This window comes from Ylistrum balloti, unplaced genomic scaffold (assembly GCF_031769215.1).
Source record: "Ylistrum balloti isolate Yb309-2 unplaced genomic scaffold, AGI_CSIRO_Ybal_v1 Utg369916, whole genome shotgun sequence".
Classification (NCBI taxonomy): domain Eukaryota; kingdom Metazoa; phylum Mollusca; class Bivalvia; order Pectinida; family Pectinidae; genus Ylistrum; species Ylistrum balloti.
The window spans coordinates 1550268-1567527 of record NW_026782036.1 but is presented as its reverse complement, the minus strand read 5'-3'; the positions used below and the strand labels follow the sequence as shown (position 1 = coordinate 1567527).

At 35.5% G+C, this 17260-nt stretch overlaps 1 protein-coding gene across 1 annotated transcript; it reads left to right on the top strand.

Annotated features, from left to right (window-relative positions):
- The first annotated feature begins 12744 nt into the window (after positions 1 to 12744).
- On the top strand, positions 12745 to 16266 carry LOC132546811 (uncharacterized). Its single transcript, XM_060210527.1, has one exon. It carries the CDS (start codon positions 12745 to 12747, stop codon positions 16264 to 16266), a length of 3522 nt encoding a protein of 1173 aa, XP_060066510.1.
- Positions 16267 to 17260: the final 994 nt, after the last annotated feature.

Genomic DNA, 17260 nt, shown 5'->3' with positions numbered 1-17260 from the left:
AGCCAAAGGTCTTGAGAAAGAGGAGAATTTAGTGTTTATATCTACATTTGTCTAACCAGGGTTATATTTACATCCAATACCTTTCTCAGCAAAAATTAAAACTGATTATCAAGTTGAATTAAAACTAATCAAGTCAAAATGTCATTGTTTAGTGCAGTTTTCAAATTATTTGTCTGCTTTAATTTCTATAACTTGTTAATATTGAGGTGTTTTAGGTCCCCAGAGAATCGTTTGAGACTGGTATTAACATCGTAAAGAGATACTTCTTAAATGCAGAAGATTTCGTTTGCACACCCAAATTGAATTACCTAGGAAAGGTATGAATTTCACCACCAGGGTATGGATTACACCACCGAGTCTTTCTAATGAAAACAAAATTAAAGGGTGGTGTAGCATGGTAGATATGCAGCTGTTGTAAAGAATCTAAGTGATGGTAATCTCTTTAATTAAGCATTAAGGATATGAGTGGCTAGCTAGGTCTTGTAAAAAGTGAGTTTTATGTGAATTAACAATATTCCAAGATATTTATAATGTATTTTTCTGAACTAATTGAATTTTGGTGAGAGTAATTGTTTTCATAGATAACAATAGACTGTGTAGCTCTTATTAGATGATACTGCTCAATTTTTGTTCTAGACATTATTTTTTGTAATGTAATTCTTGTATGTTATGTCTGTCAGATTATCTGTACAGGCTTTCTTATCCTTCAAAATTTCAAAATCCCACATGTGTTCAATGTTTGTATTCAATTTCATTTATAATATCCCTCATCTGACTGTTTCCATCTAATGAACAGAATTTATGATAAGGCTTGCTGATATTTTCTACCTTCTATAATTCAAAATGTTAATCTGTTTCTGTAAGATAATATTCTTATAGTTTGGTACAAGAAAAAAGCAAAAAAAGAAAACACAAATATTTAACATTATATATAAACAGCCATATTAGTGCCCATCCTTACTCTAGGTTTTCTACCATTACTTGAAACAAGGTGGCTACAGAATTTTATAACTTCTAGAGTTCTTTACACTAAAGGATGTTTCCCACTGACGTTAAAAGGAGTGAGAGAAACTAAAATAAATCATTTATAAAAAATCTCCTTCTACATGGTGACAAGATATTTTAGTTAAGTTGATTCAGATTTGCTCAAGTCAAGTGATGACATCACATTGTTAATAAAGTATCATATTTTAACTTCTTTTCACAATAAAATATCAAGAGCAGTGTGTAGTATAAATAAAAAATATCATGCTGCAGTATAATTAAATGTGCTGATTTCATAAAAATTTACTTGAGAAATGAATCTGTTAGGATTGTTATTACATTTTAGTTGTTGAATTACAAGTGTTTCTCATTTAGTAAGACTTCCAAATTTTGTTTTACTCTTCTAAGCACATTGAATAGTTTCCCTTGTTGACATGAAATGAAATCTGTTTATCTGATCGATTTCCACACGGCAAGATCTGATTAATTTCTGACAAACTTGGTCAGCTTTATATTACACTAGCAACGTTAAATTACACAAAATTCATCATAATTAAACAGGCTTAGGATTCATCAGTTTTGACTTTGCTCTATTAAAGATACATGTGTAATGAAATTTTGACCATTTATGGTAATTAAAGATTTCAAATCTTTAATGAATGAAACAATGGCAAGAAAGAATTCTTAAATTTCTTTACTTTATAAAGAGCCTATGGCACTTTGTTTATTTATTTCAGTATTATAAGCATATATTTGGTGAATTTCAATGTCAGTAAACGCTGTACAATATAGCTTTGAATCAGATTTACTGCCACAAAAAGGATGTAAATATGCAATAAGGCATATTACCATATTTATCCTCAGATACACCCCGCCCCTCTAGTGTAAAAGTTGAGCACTAAAGTTTGGTGAGGGCTTATTTGCAAATCACCTTTAGCTTGCTTCTTCAAAATTAATGATCCTGTCAAAATGAAGACGAGGGGCTCATTTGTGGATAAATACGGTACAAATATATTTGCATATAGGTTAATCTTGAAAACAGTAATATTTTTGAGAAAAATGTGTACCTTAAGTTACTATTATGACTGTTTATGTGCATTTGTTGTATTATTGTAATTTATATACATTGTAATTTATTGTCATTATAATTTGCAAAGTAATTTTAAATGCTTCAGGTTATTGTTTACTGTATAATCTTAATTTAATTACTTCAAGTTCATTTTTTGTGACTTTTAAAATTTCAAATGGCCAATGTGCTTGGAATAAAGTACAACATATGTATATAAGTCTTGCTTTTGTTTGCCAGCCCAATGTATGAAATCTCTACGTATCTAATATTATAGTTTTATGTTTGAGAGGTTGATATCATCTTATCAATTTATTCTGATTTAGCCTACCATTATCTGATAATGTGCAGCCTTGTATCCATTGTTGGCACTGAAATAATTCCTGTCATTGCTGTTTCTTGGGAAATGATGGATGGATCTCCCCCATATATCTATGAAGGTTTCCTTATGTCCTTAGCTGTGCTCCTTTGATTAAGAGACTAATCTGAATAGCAAAATGGCTGACAGGTGGTCATGTTGGATTTTTGCTGTGGAAGTTTGTTATCACTTTGGAAGGATTGTATGGGTATTTTTCAGATTTGAGTTTGGGACAAATAAAAAAAATTGGGCGATATGCCACCATCTCAGATTAGACAGAAAAAGATCATTATCACCATTTCTTGAGAGGAATTTTCAAATTTCATGTAGTCAAGAGCAAAACAGGAAAGAGGGTAAAAATCCAATTTAGTAAGAATAAATGAGTGAAAATGATGGTGGATACCTAGATCCCTCATGGATTTCTTTTATGATTTTATATGGATACAAAGATAAAGCTTTGTCTGCAAATATATTTTCTTTTTTTTTTTTTCTTTTTAAATTTTTTTTTTTTTTTTTTTTGCTTATCTGTCCTAAAGGGCTAAGGGAACTATGCTGTTGTGTGGTGTCTCTCCAGCTTTAACTTTTCCATTTGAATAACTTCTTCTCAATAACCAATAATCCAAATGTCATGGTATTTGGCTGTTGGGTTGCTAGGATGAAGCCCAATAAATTTTCAAAAAGAAATTACCTTGTTCCTTATTCAAGGTCACAAGGGTCAAATTTCTCGAAGCAAAATGCGCAGAAGCGTGGTATTTGGCTGATAGGTTCCTAGGTTGAAAACCAATAAATTTCGCGAAAAGAAACTACCTTGTCCCATATTTAAGGTCACAGTGGTCAAATTAAAAACCTTCAAACGACTTCTGGTAATCCAAAAGGCACAGTTATGGTATTTGGCTGAAAGGTTCCTTGGGTAAAGCCCGGCAAAGTTTGCGAAAAAATGACCTTCACCATTCAAGATCAAGGGGGTCGAAGTTGTTAAAACATTTGAGTGACTAATTCTGAATAACCAAATGTCAAGATATATATATGTATATATGCTGATAGGTTCCTAGGATAAAGCCTAGCAAATGTTGCGAAAATAAATTACCTTGACCCTTATTCAATGTCACAGGAGTCGAATTCGTTATATCCTTAAAACAACTTCTGCTGACTAACCAGAAGGGACAGAAGCATGATATTTGTTTGATAGGTTCCTAGGATGAAACCCGACAAAGATTGCGTAAAATAACGTCCTTGACCCATATTCAAAGCCACAAGGGTCGAACATTTAGACGATTTCTTATGAATAACCAAAAAATCCAGAAGCATGCTGTTTTGCTGGTTGCTCAGTCATCTACGCTATCAAGGATTTCTTTCAACCGCCATCAAGGATATTCTTCAATATTCTTTCGTGATCACATGTTGAGAAATAGGAAATGGACCATATACAGCGTAGCCACAGATGAGAAAATGTGATAAATTTATTCTTGTAACGTAATCCAACATACTTTCCTTAACAAAAGCACACACGGTTTCGATATGTTGATTGATGAAGGCTTACTGAAAGTTTTATCTCATGTCTTATTTTTTATTGCAACGTGTGTTATAAATTCTATGCGGGAACTACTTGTGACTGTTCTTGATTGTTTCTTTGTAATTAACCCGGCTCTCATTTTAAGAACGTGTCATTATTTTGAATTTTACATGGCCGGTGTACTTGATGAAATGTATTTCAACTCGATATATATAAAGTATATAGAAGACACATGTTGCTATCAGTATTTATGGTACAAATGCAGTTTACGGCACATACACAGTTTTTAAAGTGATGGAGATTCGTGTACAGTAGAGAGGTATGGTATACAAAGCTTAATGATGTTTTTTCAACATCACGGCATGCACAGTCGAACAAATAGAAAAATACATCACCAAGGCAAGTTTCTTCTTCTCGAATAGAGCATCAAAAGCAACGTACCAATATCCATATAGCAGGGAATTTAAGCACGTGTATTGCCCGTTCGATATATCAATGATGAAAGGTCACAAGCAGCTCGTCACAAACAGCTCATTGACAAATGTTTTAAACAAAATGTGTTTGTACTGGTACTATTCAGTGTAAAGTTTGGGAGACTTGCCTTGTGTATCAAGAGTTTATAAGTCTCTAGATAGTCAATATACATACATGTACTTTCTTATGTTACCATTCGAGGATATTTCTTCTCAGTTGTTACAACAGCCCTCTTCTGGCTGTTCTTAAGCTGCTATCTGCATGTGCACTGCCAATATTGTAAAATTAACGACACGAGAAGTTGTCTATGTTTCTCTACAAAGCGTCTGTACATCCCTTTGTGTAAAATACATTCATTCAATTTACGATGGCAGGTCATTGTCAATATCGACTCCGTATGAACCGACGAGTCTCGTGTCTTTATGCGTTACATTTATATGTTAGTACAGACCATGGGTAGCGTGATGCAACAACACGACGTTCATTTGGTAAATGGCACATTAGCGAAATTTCAATATGTGGCAGCTTTATTCGTGTCTACGCTGTAGTCTGTTTATGGCTTTCTTTTGCACTGTCGAGAAAAATGCATTCATAGTCAACCCAATTAATGTCCCTGAATGTTTATTTTCATGGGAAAGTACAAAAATAATACTGTCTTTGTGTTTGATTTAAAACGAATCTCCAAAGGACGAAAACAAACCAAGACAATGAATGATCAAGTGCATCTGTGGCTCCGTTTCCGACGTGATTTACGCTTTTCCCTTTTCTTTTGTCGTTTCGACCCCTTCAGCTTCCGACGGAGTTTGTGCCGCTGACTTGGTTTTTCGTTGTTCTTGTTGTTGTTTTGTAAATTCTTTTCTTCACGCAGAATTAAGTCACGTTGAAAACTGATTTGCTCTAATTCACTAGCCCCAAGTATGCAATCCGTTGCAGTGTTGTAACCTTAAAAAGAGCAGAAGGACAAGATTTCAACATTGAACAGTTTATTCAGTAGAAAGAGATAGGTTTCGTCGTCATGGTTTATGCATAATTGTTAAGTTTGTGTGTGCCAATTGAATAACATATTAGAGTAAATTTCATTTCAGTGAAATGCTCATCGGGTGTGACACAAATAGACCACAGAGGTATTCGGGCGCTCATTTATCTGTGATAATGAACAGCTGCTTGATATACTAATACCATAGATTTGAATAGATTCAGGGTGATTCCGCGATCGATAAATACTCATTACGCGAATCCTGGGTTTCATAACATTGACGCTTTGTCATTTTCTCTATTTTATCATCACCTGTGCATGCGAACCTGACGAGCACGATGTATCACTTTTTGGGACCAGTTTGTATATGTGAACAAGCTTTAATGCTATTACTTTTTAGGTATAAATTGTGACTGACCTACACTAAGTCGTGTTAATGAAGAATTGGAAGACTTTGACAAGGTTCTCCAAAAATATAAATCAATGAACTACCTTTTAGTCCAACCAAACTGCTGAACAAAACGACCAAAGACACTTGTTTCAGACATGTCTTGGAATGGGAATCATGTATTGATTATATTATGGGTTGTTATTACCTGTGAAGTAGGCCTGGGTTTAGTGACCTCGATTACACTGATGTTAACAATTTAATTAAAACCTTACCTCGATTCTTGCCGCCTAAACAGGCTAGAGGGTTGTGACACTGCATGGCGGCAGCCATACACACACACAAAGCCACCAGGAGCTTGAGAACACGTCTAGCCATGTCGGCCAAACAGTAAAAACTTCCTTGTGATGATTGCCATATTTGTCCAGTGTCAGGAACCAGTAGCTAGAGATGCCTCGTCTTAAACCACTTGGCATACACTGAGTATGTCTGGTCTGAATAAAATATAAATTGTAAATATAGTATGTACATTAAGTCATCGAAAAGAACTGGAATTCACAATGCTTTACATCACACCAATTACGTGATTATAATGGCGTTAAACGTTGTTATTATAGAAAATGTGACACTACAACTTGAAAATGGCTATTCCATTTGATTAATACTTGGGTTTTATTACACTAAAAATGTACTTAAGCTAGCTAAGCGTGTAGGAAATATAAGTATATGTTTTAGTGTATTGCTCTTGCACTCATAATCGGTATAAATATTAGAATAGAGTTTCGCGAGCAATCATAGTTGATTGTGTTAGAGCACTATACTGTAATAATGACCTTTATATCACAACAAACAGACTAAGACTATTATATATAAACACAACACCATGTCGACAAATGCTAATGTACAAGAAACAAACTAATTATTGATATATTTCTGCCACAAATATTTCATTGGCCGTTTCAATAAATTTAATCAGAAGAGTCCCTTTTCAATAGATGCCATCGAATGCTATGGATATTAACGAAGCTGTTTTTTTTTTTTGCTCCTGAATGTGTCATAATTAAGTTTCCAACTTTATAAATGAACTATGTCGTTAAACAAAATATAATTAGTTCTTGTTGGTAGAAACTAATGGTGACGTAAATTTAGAATAAGTTTGATAATTAAAAACGCCTCATATCACATAGCAGCACAAATGTTTGCTTTCTGATATAATTATAAGTGACATGGAGTGCAGCAAAATAAATCAGAATAATTTGATTATCTATTAAACCATCATGGTTAACATTGATATTACCAAACTTCGAGCTAGAATAGTCTAGTTAAGCATATTCTTTGGGTTCAGCCATTAATAAATCAACAGAAAAAACATAACCTTTGTTACATACATATTTTAACCTGCATTAAAATTGATTACTTTTTACATGTATTTCGTCATCAAAGTTATCGCAAACCATATTATCTATTAAAATTATTGTTAACAGTCTCGGAAATATAGTAAGCTGTTAAATACTTACATAACTAATCCATTAAAATAATTGTACAAATCCTCAATCGCTAGGTCCGCATATGTGTATAATCATAACAATATAGTGTTTATATATATCATATATGTACAAATTCAGGTAGGATTAGAGTTATGTGAAAACACCTACTGAACTAATTACAAATCTCCCTAAAACAAATACACATATATAATTAAGTCAGAAACCAAAGCGATGTCCGAGATGGGAAATGCCAAAGAGCTTGAAATTTGAACGTAAATGATCATAACTCTCCACGATATTATTATACTTACTTTATATATGTTGGTAACTTGGAACTACCACCAGTTGTATCCTCTTTCCGAATCCAACCAAAACAAGTATATACATTCGCTGTTTGCTACCTCGGGTGTTCGCCTTTATGTGAAATTGGCTCACATGCTTCCATGCACTGTCGTTTAATTTCTTATAAGCTCTGTTTCTATGGTGATGGTATATAGAGGGATGTCCGATAATTATCGTTGATGAATTACCAGCGCAACAGACGTCGGTCGAGTGTAGATGTGTCTTACAGCAAGGTCGTGAACGGCTATCAGGGTGAAACTATTGAACATAAATGAAGATGGAAAGAACCAGCGGTTATCACCACGAAATAACTTGAGAGTTATATATACAAGTGTTACAGTGTAAGATTGGAAATGTCCGTTTATTGTAGTTAGAATGACCTAGCTCTTAACTGTGTGGTTATGAGACAATATTGAACGCTTGTCTATCGACCAAAATCAACCTGACTGCTGCTCGAGCGAGTTTCACTGATCCTGCCGTCCAATCATTATATATCATACCATGTTTTTAGTTCAGAGCACTTTCCAATCACAGCATTAATGGACAGAGATTTATATGGCTTAGTCGACCGAGGGGAAGTAGGATCTTATCACGGTGTCCTTAAAAAGCCAGGGTCAAGGCCGAGTTCCCGGATTAAACTAACCTGGATCGTTGTCTTTAGTCTAGTATGATACAAATATAACATTACCTTGTAAATGGAACTTCATTGATTTATGATGCTGACCTCGCTGATTTCTAGAATTGTAATATATCTGAATTTCAGTCTAGAACTACGTCTTCAGTATTAGAAATAAAAGTATCAGAAATGAAAAAATCATCATAGTTTGACACAACAATTAAATTAGAAATGATGATACTGTCTTTCATTAGTTTGGACCATTTATGAGACAGGATAAAAAGCATGATAATCTCCTTTTGCAGGGCGACAGTGTAAATAATGTCATCATTTCAAAGCGACAGCATGAAATCTTCCTTATTTCGTCGCGATGGGAGACAGTACGAAGATCATTTCGCATGGACTGGACGAAATGAACCCGTTATTTCTCCCTACCTTAAGACAAAACTAACGGTAAATCGCTACATTCAATGACATATCAATGCTTAGAGGAAATAAAGAATGGAGCGTTATGTGCCGGCTGACGAAACTTCAAGGCGATATGACATGATACACGTTTGGCTAAAACGAAAGTTATCAAAGTAATGTTTTCAACACCTTTCATATAGATGCATCTGAAACCTTATCACGAAGACTCATATAATTCGAGAACAATACGTCTGCAAATTGTGCAGACGTATGTGATAGTCCGTATTGCATATGTAATTAGAAATATTGACGTCATAAAAACAAGACCTGTTTCGATGACGTCATTTCTTTGTCGGTGACGTCATAAGTTTCTGCTGTTCAAGTTGACGGACACTTTTCCCCGTCATCCACTCTACAATCAGGTAAGTCTTCGATTCCACAAATCCGGCGTATTCTCTTTCTTTTTACGTCTAATTGATTAGGGGATGCATTGAAAAGCAAAATTTATTCACAAACTATAAAGATAAGTTGTCTCTGTTCGTTAAAATACGAACACAATGTTAATGTAGCTAACGTTTCCGCATTTACAGATTTCCTTCCTACACCCAATTACGAAAGAAATCATTCAGGAAAAAATACTACTAAGTAGGCCTACATGAATATGATTTTTTCATTGCATTTAAACCAGGGTGCATTTAAACCAGGGGCTCAACAAAAATCAGCAAAATCACGATGAAGCCTAAATGAAACAAACTTAATGTATAATTGTATGTGGAGACATGAATGTAAGCAGAACTTGTCACTGGTCCATTCGTCTGATTTTGAAAATAAAATATAATTTAGATGAAAACCTGTTTAGTACGGATTTTAACCAATGTCGGAGATCACTTTCAAATTACTCCGTACATCTCTATTTCGGTAAAACGGCATCGGTTTATGTAATACACAATGCTGGTCTAATATTAAACGTTTTAAGAAATAATCTGCCGTGTTGTTTATTGGTAATGTTGTATGGCCAAGGGAGCTTGGTTCTAATCTTGTGACAGACGACGTTGTCTTATTTGTTATAAGACAACGTCCTTTTTTTGTGAGCGTCTTGCTGGCTACTATAGAAACAAGTTTACGCAAAGTAATTACCTTGACCCACATTTAAAGCTACAAACCCTTGATATGTGTTTAAATATGGAAACTACTCAACAGATATGCATGGACTCATGATATCTGCAGGACAGTTAATTGCTGACATTATGTGCTAAAAGGGTTCTTTATTTTTCGGTAGAAATTACCTTTAACATATACATACAACAATGTCTGCTAATTCCGCCCGACATGGAGATGAAACAAAAAAACAAGACTTGAAATCCTAAAGAGTTCATGCATTTCTTCATTGATATTTTTTTTATCTTTTCTTTCTACTTTCCATCAAAATTCACTAAATTATACCAAATTTCTCATCTTTTGCTATTTTGTTGTACATTCATATATTTAAAAAAAATATCAGAGAAATTCTGTCACCTTTGCCAATGCACCAATAAAGCGAACTCAGAGCTTAAGAAAGCAAAATGCATGGATTTATACCTGGCGCTCACAACATACCAGGATAGATCGTTTCATGGTAGATTTTGAGCAAGACATACAAGAATATTTACAATAAAAATGTATTATTATACGTTAAAACGATGAAAGATTAAACACAATGACTGAAAAATATCTCAAACGATAATTAAGTTCGTTTAAAAATGAAATACACAAAACTAAACATGTTGTACCTTAGATGAAAATTTTGTTAAAACACGCAAACGATTTCATCTGATAGTTTTGCCAAGATTACAAAAGCCTTGACCACAACGTTAAAATTAAACATGTTTAAACTAAATTCAAAAAGATCAAAGCATTAGATTTGTTAATCGTTCAGATAATTTCTCCTGAATATCTAGGTTATATTAAGGTTATAAAAAAACCTCAGGTGATCTTGCCAGTAGCATATTGACGCCGAGTGCTACACAAAGTTTGCGAGCACCAAAGATTTTTGACCTATTTGAAAGGTTAAATAGATTCTAATCTGTTCAATCCGTCTAGTGTTATGTTTGTTCCACTGCAGGGATTTTTTTAAATACTGTAATGAAATGAACGTTGTGTTCATTCGAAGTAACGGTCAAAGCTATTATTTGTACATTTGATAAATGAAATATCTGTTGTTGAAATTTTTCAAAACTTCAGTCTAATTAGAATCATCAATTCACGTGGTACTATATCTATATCCTCGTAACACAATGCCAAATGTAATGAGATGGTATACACCCGTCTCTGTTGCATTTACCTATTGTGTTTACCTATTTTACGCTCGTCCACTGAAAGACCGAAAGGCCGTTATAATGGACGTAAAACACGTGAAATAAAGGGTAAATTATGACCTATTTTACAATATACATTAAGTTGTAGAAATAACATTTTACTAACAGGCAATTGTGCACATCATAGTTTGACAATAATTTTAAGTAAAAAATGACAGGAAACACTATCGCTGTATTTCGCCAATATGCATACCGTGTATATAGCAGCTGTCAATATCGAAATAGCATTGAAAATATTTTGTGTCATCTTCTAGCGATTTATATCGGATAATCATACACCAACTTTTGCACCAACAAAGACCAACGCGAGGTAACGTCGTATTTCTTTTGGAGTTCGATTCTAACTAATGACTGAACGTATCAAGAGCATCAAATAATAAGCGATCCCTGATTACAGTATCATGTCAGAGGATGTGTAACAATGCAAGAGAAGTTTTTTGCATTCACACTCAAACTGTGACATTATTAGGTCACACGAGACAAGGTGGGGTAGTACTGGATGACTTTCATATTGTTTTTCCAATTTTATTTCACAGCCTTATCCTTACCTTCTCATTTCCCCATTGCGACGGTCCTCTGTATGTTGTTCTTTGAGGTACCAGCGATTACAAGGACACCCCGCCTCAAAATAATTTTGACTGTTGGTGGGTCGATAAACACAGTTTACAAAAACATGAACCAATCTCTCTAGTACATTGTGGTACCTTCCATAACACCGTAAGGAGCGACACCTGGTAAAGAATGATGGTGCGCAAGCGATGGTAGTGTACAAGTTACAGTTCGTGAGAGAAAAATTAACAGGAAAAATTCTATGTTCAACATAAACCATTTTTCACAAGTCGTCTTTTTTATCTTCTTCTTTCTTCTTCCAAGTCATTCCCTATTTAGGTGACAACACGCCCCTCAGATCTGATCTGTTGTAGATCTAGTCTGTCGTTCTTGTTATCTACTTACATGTATGTTTAAACATCTCATTTAGCCTCATTTGCAGTTGCTGTAGTCTAAGCTTCTAGCTTGAGTTACTTTGCATCATTTTGCCTCTTGATTCATTTTCATACATGCTGGCTGTCTTTCAAGAATCTTTTATACTTAGCAAAGATGGTGATAATTACAAGTGACATCAGACATTCGTGTACTGCATTTCTTTGTCGGCATTTAGTGCTCCCGCACTCATGTACATGTATAACATTGTTTTATTATATTGATGGTATCATGGGTCATTTAACCTATGTACAAAAGAGATTTACCGATTTGTGATGATTCGCTACACGACACTGATATTGTCATTTCAGGTCCACTGCGTTTCCAATGGCGACCACGAGTTGACTGCATTGATCGGATAATGCTGCATCGATCTGACGTAAGGACTGGAGAATGACTGAGCTGATTAAGTCAAATGGCACCAAAAAGATCACATGTGAGATTGTGGTATAGATTAGTAATAGATAAATAGACGGAGAAAACAGTGATAATTACCACTATCCAGATGTTAAAGATAGTTCAGATCGGTATTTCCATCCAGATTTGATTAAAGATGATGGCGATAAAGCGATGAATTAAAAATAAAATATCTGCTTGTTGTAATCGCAAGAATGAAAATAATAAGTTGTAATCGCAAGAATGAAAATAATAATCAAATTCATTCATAAGATCGTATCAAACAACCTCTACCAGTTTCGTTTTTTCCCTATGCGATCAAATATATATTCTCACATGACACTGATACTAACTTGCATGGAACTCTATGTACATGTATTTATACTTAAGGCTCCACGAAAATGAAGGTCCACCCTGATGTTCACCCAATCAAATCTGCCACTGTAGCGCTGACAAAACTCGAGCCTGCTAATCTGCCGGATGGCGTCACGTGTAACATTCAGCAAAGGTCTTTCCTTAATACTACAGTCAGCTACTCAAAGCCCGAAAACGCCTCGCAAGTAAATAGGTGCTCAGGAGAAGCCAAATGTAGAAGTGTTCCGTCAAATACTACCGATAACTCTAAGGACGACAGTCTCGGAGATAAAGTATCTCTTGACGATAGACCAACTAGAAACAACGACCGAAAAATGGCGCCTCCTAAACATGTTTTCGATCACGAAAATACCAAGACTCGCGAAACAGAAAACCATGAATCGTCCCCAAAACGCAGAAAGCTTTATTTTTCTACCTCCATAAACATTAATGTAGAAGCGGATGTTGGAGAGGGCAATATGACAAGCAATGCAAAAGAGAACATATCAGTATCAACTGACACACAGTATGGAAGAAAAGAGGCATCGAACGTACCTATAGTTGTGGGGATGAGATTTGGCAAACCTTTAGATAAAAGTCATCAACCTGACGATGATTCCAATGAAGAGGAGAAAAACGTCGGAAAGTCGTTCAGAAAAATTCAACATACCAACGATATTGGTAAACAGGACCCTGGTATCAAAGGAACGAACACATCTGCTACAGAGAGCAAATATGCAAGACTTTCCGGAAAAGCAGTCGATGAAAAGCCGATGCAAATTGAAGGAAATTGTGTCTGCATTGAAAACGAACAATCATGTGAATCCACACCCTATGCCGTTAAGAGACACGATTCTTCCGCAAAAAGGCATACTTCTAATACTGACATGATCGATTGTTTAGATATATCAAAAGGAAGTAAGAAATCCAAGATCAAAATAGAGAATATAACAGCAAAATTAATGAGAGAAAAACAAGTAGCTTGCGATATTCCGGGATCTAATGACATGAACACTTCGCCGTATCTATCGACTTTAAAATGTGAACCATTGGGTCCTTCCACCTTCACCTCTATCAAGTCCATGAACAGACAGCTGTCCGATAATAACCCAGCACACCGCACCAGAAAAAGACCCACCCAAAAACAGTATGTGCGCTGTAATTCCGCTAAAGAAGTATCACTTAAAGAAGAAGTGATCCCTAAAGAACGATGTTCTTCTGTTCCTTTGTCTAGTGTGAGCAAGCTAAAGGAGACAAGAAAAATGCTGAAGACAGCAATATCAGCAAGTGCCGTTAGCACCAAGGTGGAGTACGCAACGCTGGAGGACTGGACACATGGCATACCGAAAAACGTTCCAAATATTCTCGTCAAGTCAAAACATGTTCCTAATTTCAGAGAAATTTCCAAAGTTGTACAAACTGCGACTTGCTCCAAATCGTCAACATTTGATAAAATGTGCACAGATACTTCAAAAACGGCTTCGGCGGAGCTCGTTCGACTCCAGAAAATCGATAGTAATGAAAGTGAAGAAGTTTTGACAAAACTTAAACAGAAAAGAAATCGGAAAAAACAAGACGAGACAGTAAAACCTGGTCCATCTGGATATAGAAAGATCAGTGGATTCGTGAAAGGAGAAGGAAAACAGCCCGGAAAGTCATCAGACAAACCAGTTACGATTAGCGACACAGAACGAAGTACGCTAGCAAAAGCGCTCAAGTCAAATGCTTTACATGTAAACAATCCAAATTCGTTCCCATACATGAAAAAATTTAAGCTTCCAGTTGAAGGAATTCAAATGAAAATCAATAGAACATCGCCGAAAAATCGTGTTGCATTAACATACAAAAATGAAATAGGATCGAAGAGTCCGATCTCTTTTAAGTTTTCACCTAAAAAGGCTATAGATGTAGTTACCGAGGAGGCTGATGCAGTAAGTACCAAACTGCTACCGGTTAAAAGTGCCACAGCATCAAAACCACTGGTCCAGATGGGAAGCTTTGCCATCAGTAAATCTCAGGAAATTTTTCCAGTCAAATCCAACGAGTCATTCTTAACTCCTGAAACAAAGCCGAACGTTACTACTCCTAAGCGTCTTATTCATGCCATATCTTATGCTGATTATTGTGCACAAATGGACGATGCAGAAGCTTCAGAGGATGCGGCGAAGCCAAGGCGCACGTCAGAACAAGATGAAATTAAGGCGACGGAATTGAAGAAAAATGACGCAGAAATCGGCGATAATATAAACGATCCATTGCAGAATGACGATACTTTGTTGTTGAAAAAGCTAAATCAGTTACATGTAGGTAATACAAGCTGTTCGGTAGACGTAATATCTTCATCTCCACAATCCCATGATACTGTGGAGGTGTTGGATTGCTCTGAAGAAGCAATAAAACAAGAGAAATGCGAAGAACCTCATAAAGAAAGTTTAGATATTGACGATGACGATGATGATGATGATGATGACAGTGTACACTTGTCGGATCATAGGTATACAAAGACTCCAGAAGCTTCGCCAGCTAAATCCCTCACTAAGGGCATCCTGCACAGAACGTCAACACAATCTGGAACTGTAGTAATGGGGAACCGTGCTCAGATATCACAAGGCAACTGTAAACAACCTGTTTATGCTGTTAAATATGGCGACAAACTCTTCCTTATACATGGCAAGGACGACAGCAACAAAATATCTGTAACTGGGACAATGGAAACAAAAAAGGAGATTCCAAAATTTAAGCCCATTTCTCCAAAGGTTGAAATCAGAACAGACGAAGTAATTGTAAATAAGGACAGTCCCTATATGGCAAAGAAGAATAACCATAAAGTTAACATGGGTAAATTATCTTCAAAGCGGAAATTGGATTTCGTGAAGCAGCTGGTATTGAATCAGAAATGTTTAAAAAGGAAAAAGAAGAAGGAAAAGCAACCTGTTCAGTCATGCAGATCTCATAGAACATCTGTTATAAGGAATGCCAAGGTGGTCCACATTCATCGTACAAAGGGAAGAATACAAACCACTACTACAAGAGTAAATATCACTCTTACCAAGGGTACTGATGCTGAGATGAAGCGATGGAGTAGATTTGCTGACTTTAAGGCACAACTCACATACCAGAACGATGATAATACACTGGTACATATCAAGGTTGATGAGCTCCAGTCTGGGTTCTACAAGTTGATGCCAGTAGTTGACCTCTCCAATACTAGAACAGTTAATGTAATTCTAAGTTGTCTACCACCTCACCCAGACATCATTGTGGAAGGTGACTCTTTTATTGCAGTGGGACCTTTACACAATGTTGTGAACACAGGACAGGACGCAAAACAAACCGAAGAATGGTCATCAAGCGAGTTTGGAGGAAAGCTTGCTTCACTTCTACCAGCCACAGCAATGTGTCATGGAAGTCTTTACTTTAGCGACGTCAGTTACCGTCCAAAACTTGATACACACGAATGGTACGGTACTGGTATTTTTGATATTTTCACAAGAAAATATTGTCGTCAGAAAAGAGTTGTGCAGCGGCACAAGTGGAACAGAAATCCTTACGACAAAACATTCAGTTAGAGGTGGTGAAGGAGATCTTATTCTGCATTGGGAATGTCTTGATAAACAAGAAATTCAGAGAGAACAGTGTTAATCTGAAAAGACGCACAGATATATTTTTGACAATATCAATTAACTATGACAAGAATTCTACCCATTAATATACAGATATGGCGTTAAAACCTTAACGCAGATGGTCATATGACTGACACGAGTTATTGGTTTCAAAGACTAAACTGTATAATTATGACCATCAGACATCACCAACAGAAAGTATACAGTATTACATACATGCTACAAAATCTTCAATAAATTAACTCTCAAAAATAGGACAGAAATCCTAAGAGAAAACGTTTCACTGTCTAGTTCTAAATACTGATCGTATTACATGCAGCAGAACCAAAGACACATAAGACAGCATCAGAGTGTTAATGAAAGCTGTTAACTAGCCAAGAATGGTAGTTTCCACCTTTAGGCATTGAAATTGTTGTTTAAACTATGGGTGACAGAAGTAGTTTGTTTTTACTGTTATTAGCCGCCATCACACCGTTATACAGTTATTGTTCATACAATATCCCAACAAAGAAAACAGAAGCATTTAGTCTTTTGGCTGTTTTTATTGCCATTTTCTTCCATAATAACATTACTGCCATATAAATACATACGGTTATAAAGAGACATTTTGCATCACAAACATGATATATGATATGTATTTTCTGATAATATTTTATAAACAGCTATAATAGTTATTCCTATAATATTGCGGCTGTATGTATTCATCATTTAAACCCTTAACCTATGGTTATAGCACTCATCCAATGGTATATCTTCAATATGATCTTTAAACATCTCTCCTGTTTCTAGTGTGTCTTTACACACAAACATTCACCTGTGAAATAAGTCATTCACATTTACAATTATAAAACCAAACAACTACATGTTGTTGTCATGTGATTGTACACCTGTAAAATTTATTCCATGTAGGAATATTGCTGGTTTTACATATGGAATAACA

Excerpts from the sequence above, each read along its gene's own strand:
- LOC132546811 (XM_060210527.1), top strand. The coding sequence starts at position 12,745 with ATGAAGGTCCACCCTGATGTTCACCCAATCAAATCTGCCACTGTAGCG.